Genomic DNA, 14,289 nt, shown 5'->3' with positions numbered 1-14,289 from the left:
GTATCCTGCTCTTCCTGAATAACTCCCCCAAAACAGGACATAATGAAAAGAAAAATCTTTTTGAGAATGGGCAGGATCTAAAACTGAATCTTCCACATTCCCACACCCTCCAACTATTTTGTCAAGCAAAAGAGGAAGAAGCTCTCTCAATCTGGCTGCTCCCCCCCCAAAAAAAGATCTCTATATATCAAGCAAACTCATCTGTGGAACAAGTTAATCTTACAAGCGCCCCTATGTTTCAGGCATAAAATGTACGGTTTTTGGCCAAGACGCGGAGCTCTTCCTTAGATAGCTGACTGATTATGACCAACTGATTTGCTAAGAGTTGCATGGCTCATTATTAACAGGAGAACAGCACAGGTTTCTGGAGAGAATTCATACCGAATACTACCGGGAAATGAAAACACGTGCCCCTAGTAACACTTTGACACAATCAGGGCTTAGCATGGGAACAGTGTTTGAATTCCCCTACACAGGCACATTTGCCCGCTCGAGCTGTACTCATGCCCTCTTGCCCCTGACACTTCTTTACAGATTCGTGACCTTTCCTTTCATCCAAAGGGGCAGACACGCGTCTCTCCTGGGTGTCTCTTGAAGGCAGGTGCTAGCAAGCGGCCTTCCCGATTCCAGAGGGGATGCAGAGATAACGACTCGAATCTGCGCTGGGTGGTGGAGCTGAGAGAGGCTTGTTGCCTCTGGGACAGGACACGAGCTGGTCTGCTTAGCAATCAGCCCAACTCAGCCAGTCTGCCCAAAGCAACGGTAGCAACTCGTTACACGCGGTCACCCAGCGCATCGAGAGTGACAGCAAGCCAGAGGCCGGCTGTGAACACCCCTCCATGCCTCGCAACAGCAGCCACCTGCCAGGTCTACGGGGCCCAGGACTCCCCCGGCCGCTTAGACCTTCCAGAGCTCCTATGAAATACAGCTCTGCTTCTACTTCTAGAAACGCGAGCGAGTCTACTCCTTTCAGGCCTGCGACCTCATCCTGAAGTCACATATTACTCGCTCTCTTCCCTACCTGCAACACCACTAAAGGGAAGCACCCTGCTCCCACGAGAACCTGCAAAGAGAAGCCTCTATGAAAGGCGGAAGAGCCAGGAGCTTTAGGCATTACCCATGTCAGGTCTTCCTGGCATAGAGTAAGAGTAAGAGTAAGATAGCATTTCCTCAGAGCACCATGCTGTGCAAGGCAGCTTAAGTGGTTTGTAGGTGTGCCCACCTATACTGTCCCCTTCTCCCAAAATCGGGTGCAACTCATGCTTCCAGTTAGAGCTTTTAGTGCTGCTTGTCACACCTCAGTCCTGCCACCACACTCAAGTCTAGCCCTTCATTTGCTTTGTTCTCATCTTGGAGAGGAGAGGGGCTCCGCATTTTTAAATGCACATGGAAAAGCTAGAGAGAGTCCAGAGGTAGGCGAAGGGAAAGATAAAGGGCTTGGAAAGTAAGGCGTGGAGGAAGAGGATGAAGGAGCTAAGCACGTCCAGCTGGAGGCAGAGGTGCTCAAGAGGGGACATGAAGTTGCAGCAAAGTAAGTGTAGACTGGATTTCAGGAAAAGCTTCTTCACCGTTCGAGCGAGGAGGTGGCACCAGGAACAGGACTTCCCATTGCTGCACATGATCACGAAGAGTTTGGACGGCTACTGGTTGGGGATGGTCTAGGCAGAGCTATGCCCGTGTACCACGCGTATTGGTATTTACCAGGCTTCTGGGCTTTGCTGTTTACTGCACGGGGCTGGGAAGGAAAAGCTGCCCTCTTGCCCTGAGCTACGTCAACAGGGGTTTTTAAGCCTTCCTCAGAGGCCTTGGGTGTTGGCTGCAGCCAATGCCGGGGATTTTGACTGGGCCGTGCCAATGCTCCTGCTAGGACCAAAAGCTGGAGGATCTTGACCCTCTGCTCAGGGTCAGAGCAATTGTCATACCTGGGGTCTGCTCATGCTCAGATTGGCATGGGGGGGCGTATTTGCCTTCCTCTGTAGCGGGGTGGGAAGCATGGCCTTCCTCCTGGGAGCTCTTGAGCGTACACCGACAGCCGTTGTAGCAGCAGGACGTTAGCTCCCGTGGTCCCCCTGCTTTACTCGTGGCAGGTTCAGGCGTGACGTCTTGTGTTGCAGGGCTGACGGTGTCATTTTACTAACAGGGTGGACAAAGGATGGCTGTGGGATGGTTTGGATAGGGATGATCCTACCTCGGGCAGGGGTTTGGACTTGATGACTTACGGAAACCCCTTCCAGCCCCACTTCTCTACAATGCTACAAAGCCCAACCCCGCACGGCTAGTTGCGCAGCCTCGTGTTCTTTGCAGTCCGCAGCGCTCCCCCTTTTCCTCGCGTTCCTTGCTGCGATCTTGTGGTCAGAGCAGGAGACCAAGAGTGACAGTTGCCCCCCTTCCTCCATCCAGTTTCCAAGCCAACATAAACTGTTCACACAGCCAAGCATGCATCCCTCATGAGCACCATCATCTGAAACCGTAAGAATGGCACTTACCCCTCCCCTAAATTATTGCGTTTGGGCGGTTAGATCCAGATAAACATCCCTGTGGCTCAGGTTCAGGCCCGCTCCGCTAGAGTTTCCCTGGAGACTCTAATCAGCGAAGTCTCTCATTTTACCGACAGCCCGGAGTACAACGTCCCCTCCACCGCAGCAAGAGACCGGGCAGGAATGGTGCCATTTGGACTAAGAGACCTGGTCCTTTTGAATGGCCAAAAACTGCTATTGTCAGCTTGGTTCTTATAATCTCCCTTTCCCGTGGAAAGACGTCATCACAGGCATGCAGCACAGCAAGACACGAGCCAGTGCTTGTGGCCATATCGAGGACGTAGGTTACAGCCAACACGGAGCAGCCCCTCTTCAAGGGCTGCCCATTTTTGGAGAGCCGAGTCCAGGAACTTACCAGTGGCTTAGAGGTTTGCAACCCAAGATGAGCTGCTTCTCCATCAAACAAGCCAAAAAACACGCCACCACAACATGCAAGCTTTGAAGCAGACCTTTCTGGGTCCCCTCCCCTACCAGGTCCCCCGGCATGCTGACCTCTAACACAGCAAGAGCACACACAGCAAGCAATTTACCTGCAACATCCTTTTTTGGAGTCTCAGACAAACTGGACATCCAAACTTCGAAGTCCAGGAAGAAGGCAGCAGGAAAATAAAGAAGCGTTAGAGAAACAAGCAAGCAGTTTCAACGTGTTCACGATAACAGTTACCGTTTACAATCGCTACCCCTTTTTAAAAATCCACCCCCACCAAATCACTTTCTCCAATGACAGACATAGTCAAGGCCCCAGAAGTGGTACCGGCTCAACAAGGATTTATCTATTAGTTAAATCGCAGTTTATAAAACTTCTTGTGAGCCAATGCTGGTCAGATGAATAGCTCTTCACAAAGCCCAAAACCTCGCACACAAATCTCAGTCATTCCAAATAACGAGATTCAAGGCACACTTATAACTGGGGAAAATCCCAGTCGAGTTGCATGGGAAAGTTTTGACCCATTAGGTCGCAGTCCTGCAAACAATTATACACAATTGTAACTTCACTGTTGTAAGTAAGGTACTGAGGCCAACAGAACCACTTGCAGCGGGAGCTCAGGACATGAATAAGTGCTTTCAGGATCACATCCTTGGACTTTTGTTACCTTGGGAGAGAATTAAGGGAGAAAGCACCTAAACAGATTTAAATCTCAGGCTGTGAACAGAAGTTACATTCCTTAGGAAGTGAATAAGTAACAGAAAGCCAGTAGATGGGCAAAAAAAAGGTATAACCGCCTTACAGGAAGTTACGAGATTTATGCCCCATTACAGAGGGAAGAAAAGTTTCTTCTAGGACGGTGGGGGCAGTAACAGCATTTTTAAAAAGGTGCATATCTGGTTAGAAAACATGGAAAGTTTATTTTTAACATCGGTAAGTTTATTCCCCGACTAGGCATTTGCTGTCCATGAAATGGGGTTAAACAAGAACTAGGGTCTCAGACACGCTGCTCCCTGGGAAGAAGGACCCACACCAAAAACCAAACCCCTTGCTCCCACCAACTTAACACAGCTTCCAGTATGTCCAGGATGCCACACACCAAAGTGGAACACCAGGCGCTATTTTTACACACTGGACTGCTAAAAGCATATACATTTCTATATGATATATTATTTGTTACTTCTGTTTGACAGCCAGCAAGACATTGTCCAACCACTTGAAGGAGACATAAGCTAAGTGCATTAGGGGGACTGATCTGTTCAACTGGTGGTTATTGTTTAGATCCACAGGATAAATATATTTGCCTTTTCTTTCATGAGACACAAATGGCTCCTTGTCTGTGCCAGCAATTCCTTAGTTATAGACCATGGTGCATAAGCAGCTGCTTTCAAGTATTTTCCAGCTGAAAGAATGAGGTTAAAAAAATCCAGCCAAATACACTGCATTTCCTCAGTAAGGATCTCCAAAATTTCCTCCGCAACACTTTTGCAAAGGGTCTATTTTTCCATTTGGCCAGGATAGAGCCAAAGGCACACGGGGCATTTTTACACGGATTACGGGACACGGCACCGGGCACTTTAATTAGCGAGCCACGCTAATTAAAAAGCACCTGTGCATCATGTGTATTCGTGTTGCTGTGCATCCCTATGCTGGGGGAAAAAAATAAAAATACAAATGGTGGTGGGACGCTTTGAGCGAAAGCTTATCGAACGGGTTTTATTTCAAAGCATCCCACTGCTATTTTTTCGGCGTGGAGACACTGAGGCCCGTGATGCAGAAGAGGCTGCCGGAGCGTGTCAATTTTCACGTTCCAGCAAACTCGATTAATCGAGTCTACTCTGACACGCTAGATTTCCAACACGTCAGAGCAGGCTCCACGTATGCGTACAGGAGCCCAGAGAGCTTCGGCTGCTTGCTGAAGGTCGGCGAGTGCTCAGCGACACCCTTCCCTGCCCCCAAATCAACGGCCAAACTCACTTCTCCAGTATGAGCCCTTTGTGGCAGAATATAAAGCTCATTAGCGGGACAGCAAAGCAAAACCAGTGCCATCCTCGGGTCCAAACTTGACCCAGACGCTGCATGTGGTGCACAAAACACCCAGGATGTGATGGCACACAGCAGCCTAGGACCTGCGCTGCCTCCTGCAGCCGCCCCAGGGTGAGCGCCACGAGTCCTGGACCAGCTGGAGCAAGCACTGCATATGCTGGATCTGGCAAACGAAGGTGGCAGAAGGGGAGGTTTGTGGATCCAGGGTGGCTTGGAGCCAGCCACGCACCATTCATCTAGCCTGCGAGGCAAGTTTGACACCCCTATGGCATCAACTGTGGGTTACTTTTTACGATCAGGGTATACTGACACCAATTTGATTGCATTTAGTTGGTGGTTTTAGATTACTCGTTTTCGCATATGCTCCCAGCAACACCATTAAGAAGCCAGTAGACAAGGCTCTTCCCATGACAACATTCAGGTTGCTCCCAAGGAGAGGGTTATTATTCTGTCGTCTAAATATCTAAAGCAGAAATTCTATTAAATCCAGAGACTTGGGGAGGGAGCAGGATTGCAGTCAGAGCCTGCTCCATGCCAAGCTGGCACTGAAGGACTGAAACAGCCAAGGATGAAAAATATTTGGAATAAGCTCTCGTTAGACACTTCCTTATGGCTCTATTGGATCCATCTGCTCAAGCAGGGAGAAAGCATTTAATGGAAGTCACTTGGTAGTGCTGATTTCAGCAGTAAGAGTTGGGACGTAACCAAGGATCTCGCACAAATATATATGAGTCCAGTTTGCTAGCACCATGTGCTTATGTAAAAAAAACCCATACATTTCTTAACAAAGCAAATTTTCCTCCTGTCACCAGCAGCTGATCCAAGCCTATGTGCAAAAGGAAATTCGAGAAGCAGCTGGCAAGTAACACCAGCGGGTATCTTGCATTCCCAACCAAGAGAGGAAAGCATGAAGGAGGACCAGTGAGTCTCATCCGACAGGGCTCGGCAGCAGTTGGACACAGATGAGCGTGCAGCTGAAGACGACAGCTAGCCTAGCTCAGCTGCTCCGGCACAGCACATCTGCTTAGCATTAGACTCCCTTCTTGGGGGAGATTTTTTTTATTATTATTTTTAGTCCAGGACGTTTAAGCTCTAATTGCTCCCAGCTTCTGAAGCCTCCCCCAACAAATAACAATAAAAACATCAGAGCTCGTGGTGATGTCCGCTGCCTCACAAAGGGTTCACTAAGGGTGTTGGAGAGGGCGGGAGGGAAGGAGGTCAGGAGGCCCCTGAAGCACGCTCCAACTGTGCTAGCGACGCGCAAAAGCTTTAAAACAAATAGCGCAGGGTTTCCCTGTTTTACTGGAGCTCTGCATGGGGCTCGGAGTCGGTTTCCAGTGGGGGCTGCTAATGGTTAAAGACCCCCATGAACTCGCACCCGCTTCCTGCCTCTCCACCTCTCACAGAGCCGAAAGCCAGTTGGGCTCCAACATCCTCTGGAAAGAACCACTGTTTGGGAGGGAAATTAAAGTTGCGTGCTGAAGCCACTCCTAATATAGCCTGGACCCAATCCTACTTCCCGCCCCGTTCAAATCCTTACAAAAATCAGCAGGAAGGGATTCCAGTTGGGATCAGATCAGGCCCCTTTGATAAGTCTTATGTAAAACCACCGCATGAATCGGAAACAAAAAACACCGCGATGCACAGCAGCAGCTCTCGAGGAGCATGATGATTGCTGATGATACCAAAATTTGGGGTGAGGTGGGCACGTTAGCAGGGAAGGAAAGACTACAGAGACCTGGATAGGTTGCAGGGGTGGGCTAACAAAAACAGGATGCATTTCAATACTGACAAGAGCAGGGTGCTGCACTTGGGCAGTACTAACCAGCAGCACACTTATAAGATGGGAAACACCCTTCTTGAGAGCACAGAGGCAGAAAGGGATCTTGGAGTCATCACTGACTCCAAGATGAACATGGTCCGACAATGCGAGGTCACGGTCAGCAGGGCTAACCAGACCCTATCGTGCATCCACAGGTGCATCTCAAGTAGGTCCAAGGAGGTGATCCTCCCCCTCTACGCGACACTGGTCAGGCCACAGCTGGAGTACTGTGTCCAGTTCTGGGCACCGCACTTCAGGAGGGATGTGGACAACATGGAGAGGGTCCAGAGGAGGCCACCCGCATGATCCGGGGCAGCAAGGCAGACCCTACAATGAGAGGCGACGGGACCTGAACCTCTTCAGCCTCCACAAGAGAAGGCTGAGGGGGGACCTGGTGACCGTCTATAAACTCACTAGGGGGGACCAGAAGGGTTTGGGGGAGACCTTGTTTCCCCCAGCACCCCCCGGGATAACAAGGAATAACGGCCACAAGTTGTTGGAGAGTAGGTTTAGATTAGACATCCGTAGGAACTACTTCACAGTCAGGGTGGCTAGGATCTGGAACCGACTTCCAAGGGAAGTGGTGCTGGCTCCTACCCTGGGGGTCTTTCAGAAGCGGCTCGATGCCTACCTGGCTGGGGTCATTTGAGCCCAGTTTGCCTCCTGCCCAGGCAGGGGGTCGGACCTGAAGATCTGCAAGGTCCCTTCCGACCCAACTTCTATGATTGTATGAGCAGGAGAGGGGCTTTCCCCTTCAGGGCTGCATTATACAGAAGTAGCCGTGTAACGGGAGAGGCCTGTCTCTGCTGGAAACGGCTGCTGACCTCCTGCCCGATTCAAGTTGCCGCCACAGCCTACGGATGCACCAGCTCTGCTTTCTCAGGTGCAGTGTCAGAGCAGCGGGTGGGGGGGAAGAAAAGAGAGGAGGGAACAGGCTTTAAAGACCACAAGTGTCCCGAGACAGGCCTGAACTCTGTTCAAGGGTCATTGGTGGCAGGTCTGTGTTAGGGGTGCTTCCTACGCAAGGGGGTGCGTCTACACATTCATTAATGCACATTACATTTAGTACTTGCATAACCAAGTCAATTAACGAGCAGTAACTGGTGCTACTCTGCAGTAGCACCGACACATGGCATCTTGTTGGGGTTTTATTTTGTTTGTGGTTTACAGACACCAACTGCACAGTAGTCTGGTACTACCGCACAGTGGCGTATTAGCAGGGGACTTGCCCCGCATGCTGCTACGCAGTGTTATTAGGCTACTGTGCAGTTAGCATCTCATGTAGATGCACCCAGTGACTAGCGAACATGTAGACAAGCACATTGCACTGCCCTTTATGGAACAAGCCATCACGGGGACTCTCCTAAAGACACAGCCTTTACGAATGATCAAGTCCACTACAGAAGAAAAAAAAAAAAATCAACCAGAGCTTCCCAAAGACAACAGTCACCCATCTCACACAATCTTCCAGGTGGCCTGCACAGGATGCCAGCTCAGAGATACAACTGCTGCCGCCGCCTACCTTCCAGGGGACAAGGCTAGGGTCGAGAGGGCAGCAGGCCCATGTCCAGCAGCACCCAAGAGCCTCGAAGAGGGGCGTCAAGTGATTGTTTCCTGAAAGATGGAGAATGGCTGTCAGGAGACCGTGGGTGGGGTTAAAAGAGGGGGTGATCTCAGGGTGTGTTCTGGAAGTCAGTCCGCTGGAGGACCACACACAAGGCAACAGGTGTGAGATGGAGAACGCCACTACACTCCTCTTCCCAAGGAAAATGAGCTGTTCCAAGGTTTCCTCCTTGTGGGTGCTGATCGGGTAGCTTTCCAAGCAGTATTTAAAAAAAAAATAAAACCTTAAGGTCAACCCTTTAATGTAAAAAGGCTCCCTGTAATGTAAAAGAGAAGTATTCTCTTAATTCTGGGGCGACAAGAGAAGGCCCCCGTAAGGCAGCAGACATTAGAAGTTGTTGTATATGCGAGAGAGTAAGATTATTAGTCAACTAGAAGCACTCATCGTGAAAACTAGTCCCAATTAGGAATTCAAGTACTGGAGCAATTTTCAGCTGTATATTGAAAAGAAGTAATACCAAGAGGCAGAGACTGCAAACGCACAGTAGCCCTGTTGGCCAAACGTTCAAAGCTCATTTTAAAAAGTGATAGGTACTAGCATGTGAAGAAACAGAGAAGGGGGAGGCCAACAGAGACTGGCATGGGTCTAGTTTTAAAAGGATCCTGGTCCTACTCCGACTGAAATTAGTGAAGAAAGACTACTGACATCAGAAATCCAACATACAACTGCATCCAAACACCAAGCTCCCAAATACCCACCCTTCCCCTGCCCTCTTTTGTCATTCACTCTCAAAAATTCAATGCACAAAAGCAAACCAAGTTCCTCTGAAATGAGGATGGACCAATTCAGCTAGGGAAGGCTTCACTGGAGGTCTAGAGGCTGGAAGTGATCCTTCTAACGCCTGCAGCTCATCCATCTCTTGGATGGAAACCAGCCGTTCCTCGTAAGAAAAAAATTGAGACAAAGCAGAGGGATGAGGGTGTTCTCAACTCCCAGTATTGGAATAAGGACCTGGAGCCACCTTAGACAGGTTTTTCTATTTTGTGGTTGTTGCTACCTCAACTTGATCCATTATCCTGGTCTTGGTAATCATGTCCCAGCATGGAAGAAGAGTTTAAAGGCAAGAGATAATGGCTTACTCAAATCCAAACTTGGTAGCTCGGGCCCATTTTTATGCTAGATTGGACAGATTTGCAGTTGCAGCAAGTCCTGACTAGCGCTAACCTGGGAGAACACCTTTGCCTTTACCTGGAACATTTCTGCTCCATGAACCACTTGTAGATAATCTCTGCCTTGGTCCCAAAGCAACAGTAACCCATGTTAAGGTCATATTTGAATGTTGGCTCCCATGCAGGGCCCGTAACACAACCTCAAGCCCGCAAGAAAAGAGGGGAAAAAAGCTTAATGTTAAAATGGGTTCAAATAACCAATAAGTTCCGACTTGTAAATTCTTAGTTGTCTCACTCGGGTTGTGCCCTGCCAGAGACTGAAGACAATTGAGAAAAAAAAAAAAAGGAATAAAAGCCACATTTACCAATTTAGTTATACTGTTTAAATGTGCCAGCCAACACAAATTTCACTTCTGAGCAAAAAAGCAAAGCCAACCAGCTACGAGCACTTCTCCGTTCAGTGCCTGCACAGCACTAACACGACGGGGCCGGATCCCCAAGGAGGCCAAGATGCTTCCACAGGGCAACACTCCCAATACCAAACCAAGCAAGCAGCGCACACACACACACACACACACACACACACACACACACACACACACACACACACACACACACAGCTTAAAATTAATTTTCCTTGCCAAAGTATTTGTAATGGAGCCAATGCACAATACTCAGTCATTTTTGCTGCCTCTACAATGGCAAAAATCAGCAGCTTTTGAAATACTTGAGTGGTACACACACGAACAGATTTAAGCAAACTGTTTTCCACTTCTAATTGTCCCACTTAAAAAAAAAAAAAGACCCCCTCCAAACAAAACACAAATTCTGAAAAAGGAGGGGGTTGTTGTAAAGCAAGAGGGACAAGTCACCTGCAAACTAAGTTTGCTCTAGAACAGTTTTCCAAACTTTCTCATTGCATACCCCCTTCCAGATTTACCAGCTGCCCGCATTCCCCTACCAGCGTACGGTTTATAGTTTAACCCCTTCAATGCCAATTATAGTGCAAATTAAATTTGTCATCACACAATTTCTCCCACATACCCCCCCAGAGATGTCTCTGGTACCTCCAGGGTTTGGGAACTGCTGCTCTAGAAGAATATAGTTGTTGCAAACACAAACTCATCCCCTCCACCCCCCAATTTAAAAAAAAAAAAGGACAAAGTAAAATAGGGAAAAGACTAAAGATGGCTGTGTTAGCCATTTAACTGGAATCAACTGAAAAAAAATACAAAGGCCACCACAACCCATTTATGGCAGTGCTCAGTACTGTGTTTGCATTGAGATTAGTCATCTCAAGTGTGTTAAATTAAATTACAGAACTCCTTATCAAGATAATCCAGCTGCCTTTTTGGTACACGAGCCTTGGCCCAGACAGGCAGCAGTAGCTACAGCATTCATCTGAAGACATTTCATTTTAGTCTTATTTACCAAATCCAGGCTTAAAACAGGTTTACACAGGGCTCATCTGCTACCCTCTGCAGCAAGCATCTCTTTTGTTCTTGAAAAAAAATCCACTATTGTTTCTGCTGCAGGAAATGAGATCAGAACGCCCAACAGTCTGGTTATTGGGCTGGACAATACAAGAGAGCATCTTTCTTCCCCAAACAGTAGCCTGCTATCCTGGAAAACAGCAATTTTTTTTTCAGGCTGTGTCTGAGTGTAGACCAATCTCAAATCACTTCCACTTGCCACGTAAACAGAACTGCCTGGCGTATATTAGACCCACACACACTGCTTGGAAAATATTCACATCTGGCTTTCATGTGACCCAAGCATGCCTCAGAAATTCATCATCTGTATAACAAACCCTTACAGGGGAGAAACCAGCAACCAGGAAAAAAAATAAAAATCCTTTCCAGTGTCTAAACAGAGCAGTGTAGAGAGAGCGGCAGATCCCGGGCTCTGCATACTGCAGGGAAGCAAGCACAGCCTCAGTTTAAGTTCTGCATTTCAACAACCACTCACAAGCACTTTGTCTTTATAAAGAGATTAGAGCCACCCATTAAAGGAAATTAAGACCTAAGCCTTTGCTTTTAGGTCCAATTCAGCGCTTTGTTTAATCCTAGAGAAGGCATATCCCAAATCCCACTTGAGAAACTGGAAAAGTCTATATGATTACATTGCGTTCATCAGACATGGTCAAAAGCCATGGGATCTGCAGCCAATGTCTGAATAGCAGTATATAAATGAGTGGAGTTTAACATGGCTATTTCAGGGCCTGATGAAGAGGCTGGATTTTAAAAGCCATAATTATGGCTATCACTAACATTTATAGCCGTGCAAGCTAAAAGGAAATATTGATCTGGAAAAAAACTGCCAAAAAGAGGAGAAAGAAAACTATTACTCTACACTTTATTCAACAGAGCAAGTGTAGTTACAGAGCCGGAGCTCCCCCCTGCTCCGCCGAAAGAGTGAGTGTTGCTCACTTCAGGGAGACCATGGACCACATACAGCACCAACGTTACGACCTGGAAGGGCACAGGCACGATCTTTTTTTGTCCTGTCTTCAGCATGAACACAAGTGTCTGCTATTCAGTCTCCCTGCTCCATCAGAACAAGCCCAGCATCTAGTAGATTCAGGCTAGTATGTGGGATGTGAAAAAAATAGATTGAGAGAGGTAGAAAAGGAGATTTTGGTCATGGTCGTACAGCAAATATCCACGCGTACCTTCCTGGATGCCTCCGATGCTGTAAGCCATGCTGCAAGAGGACACGTAGGATGCTTGCATGTGGGCTCAAGTAATGCACAGCTCCACCAGGTATGACCGTAACAGCATCTCCAAGATGGCCTGGGGATTGGAAGAGATTGGTGCGTGAATGGACACCAGGGCTAGCGGTTACGCTTGGGGGCAAAGGAGAGCATGCTGCCGGGTCGGTGGCTGCAGCAGTAGGTATTTATCTCCCACGTGCCAGTTCTGTCCAGTCCAGGAATGCTCTTTGGCTGCCGCACGGGTCCTGCTTTTGGTCATCTTCACTTAGCGAAGAAACTCCATCCTTGCCTGCGGGATGATGACCCAGTCTTCATTATCCACGCCTTTGACACTTCCTGGCTGGACTACAAAGTAATACACCTGGGCACGAAGCCATCAGCCCTCCGAGTCCTCCAGCTAGCACAAGAGGTTGCAGCATAGGCTACTGCAAGCACTTGGGATCTGCCCAGAGCAGAGTCTCCATGGCTTGGGCCCACTGCAGAAAGCGTTAAACAACTCGGATCCTCTAGCACGAGGCAAAAAACCACCAGAAGGATAAAGCTCACCCGAGATGCAGACAGATTTCTTGGGGCCAGTCTCAAACTGCAAAACAGCCTCCCCGTAGGGGTGAAGGGCCATCACACCTCTCTATCTTCCACCTTGTGCCGTTAGCATGCTTCTCCTGCCTTCCCCAAAGGCACGGAGCAGAACGTGCGTTAGACCCAACACACAATTGTCTCCTTCGGCAGAGGATGACAATATGGACAGACCCACACGGCAGCTAACAGTTATACCACTTAATGCACTGTGCCTCCTCGGCTGGCACTGCGGAGGAGCAGGCAGGAGGTAGAAGCCTGCTCCCCATATATTCCTGGAGTCGGCACCTATCCTAGGTATCTGTAAGAGTGCTGGTCGTCTTGGCGTTTTAGGTTCGTGTCAACATCATGATTAAGGTTACTGCACCCAGCCGCACTGTACAAACCCTTGATTGCACAGAATTATTTTCATTGTGCACAGGTCAAAGTCAACAGGGCAGACAAATACCTTTTCCTATTCCTTCTCTCGACACATACACGAAATAAAAACACAAAGCAACAGCCACCCAGAAGACAACAGCGGTTCTGTGCTTCCAACAGGCCACAGGCCTCGTCATGAGACATCTGAAATGGTACAAAATAAAGTCGCCAAGAAGCTCTGGTGTTTGCAGTAGCCTCAGGCAAACATGCAAAGCATTTCAGTTAAACAAGCAGTTTAAAATCTAGGATGTGGAGAGAACAGGGCAGAAATTAATTGCCCCACATCAAAATACTGCAGGCTGCCCTGCTATCACGTGAGCTAGCTAGAGCAGATCCACATCTCCACCGAATGGTAATAACGCAACATGCTGGTCTCAGACGCATGCACTTTAAGTGTGCCAAGACTGCCTAAAGTTTTTCCTCCAAAAGTCAAAAAGCACCAAGTGTAACTCAGGCTTTAAATCTTCAAAAAATTGGGGAAGATAGTAGGTTCGTTCATTTACACTCCAGAATTGGAGTGGCACTGGCAGCTTCGTTGGGGATCCAAATGGTATAGAAATCATCTGTATTGGCCCCAAAACAGAAGAATGAACTTCAACAGGTCGAAGCCAACTCGCTAATTTAGGAAGGATTCAGTGTTTGAGGGGGACGGCAGGCTAAGCCCGCTCGTTCACATTAGCAAGCAACATCTCGCAGAACGAGAAGCATGTTGTACAGCCCTTGTAGTTTCTGCCGTGCTGTTTATTTAAGCCTTGGTTGCTATGGCTCTGCTGGATGTGCATACTTCCAACTCCTCCTCTCATCGATTCCTTCTGTTCCCCATCTTTCTTGCTTTTAAGAGATAAAAAGCAAACACTCAAGAACCAGAAATATTTTGGCAGAGCCCGATGCATTGTGTTCTTTAGCCAGTGAATTGCTGCATGGAGTTATCTTCTGATACGGGTGTTTTCTTCCCGACATGGATCAAGATAAATGATCTTGTTACCAGTCAGATGCACATTGGGAAAGTTAGGAA

At 48.2% G+C, this 14,289-nt stretch overlaps 1 protein-coding gene across 3 annotated transcripts in view; it reads right to left on the bottom strand.

Moving 5' to 3' along the window:
- Positions 1–14,289, bottom strand: part of SH3PXD2A (SH3 and PX domains 2A) — a 333,629-nt gene that overhangs the window by 95,516 nt on the left and 223,824 nt on the right. The window contains exon 8 of one of the 3 annotated variants that reach the window (XM_019485993.2): positions 3,068–3,112. The exons of the other annotated variants lie outside the window; for them this stretch is intronic. Within the exon in view, the coding sequence (XP_019341538.1) occupies positions 3,068–3,112 (45 nt within the window). The remainder of the gene's footprint in view (positions 1–3,067; positions 3,113–14,289) is intronic. 3 annotated transcript variants of the gene reach the window in all.

The sequence above is a fragment of the Alligator mississippiensis genome, chromosome 6 (genome assembly GCF_030867095.1).
Source record: "Alligator mississippiensis isolate rAllMis1 chromosome 6, rAllMis1, whole genome shotgun sequence".
Taxonomy (NCBI): domain Eukaryota; kingdom Metazoa; phylum Chordata; order Crocodylia; family Alligatoridae; genus Alligator; species Alligator mississippiensis.
The sequence above is the reverse complement of the archived record's forward strand: the minus strand, read 5'-3'. Positions and strand labels throughout refer to the sequence as shown.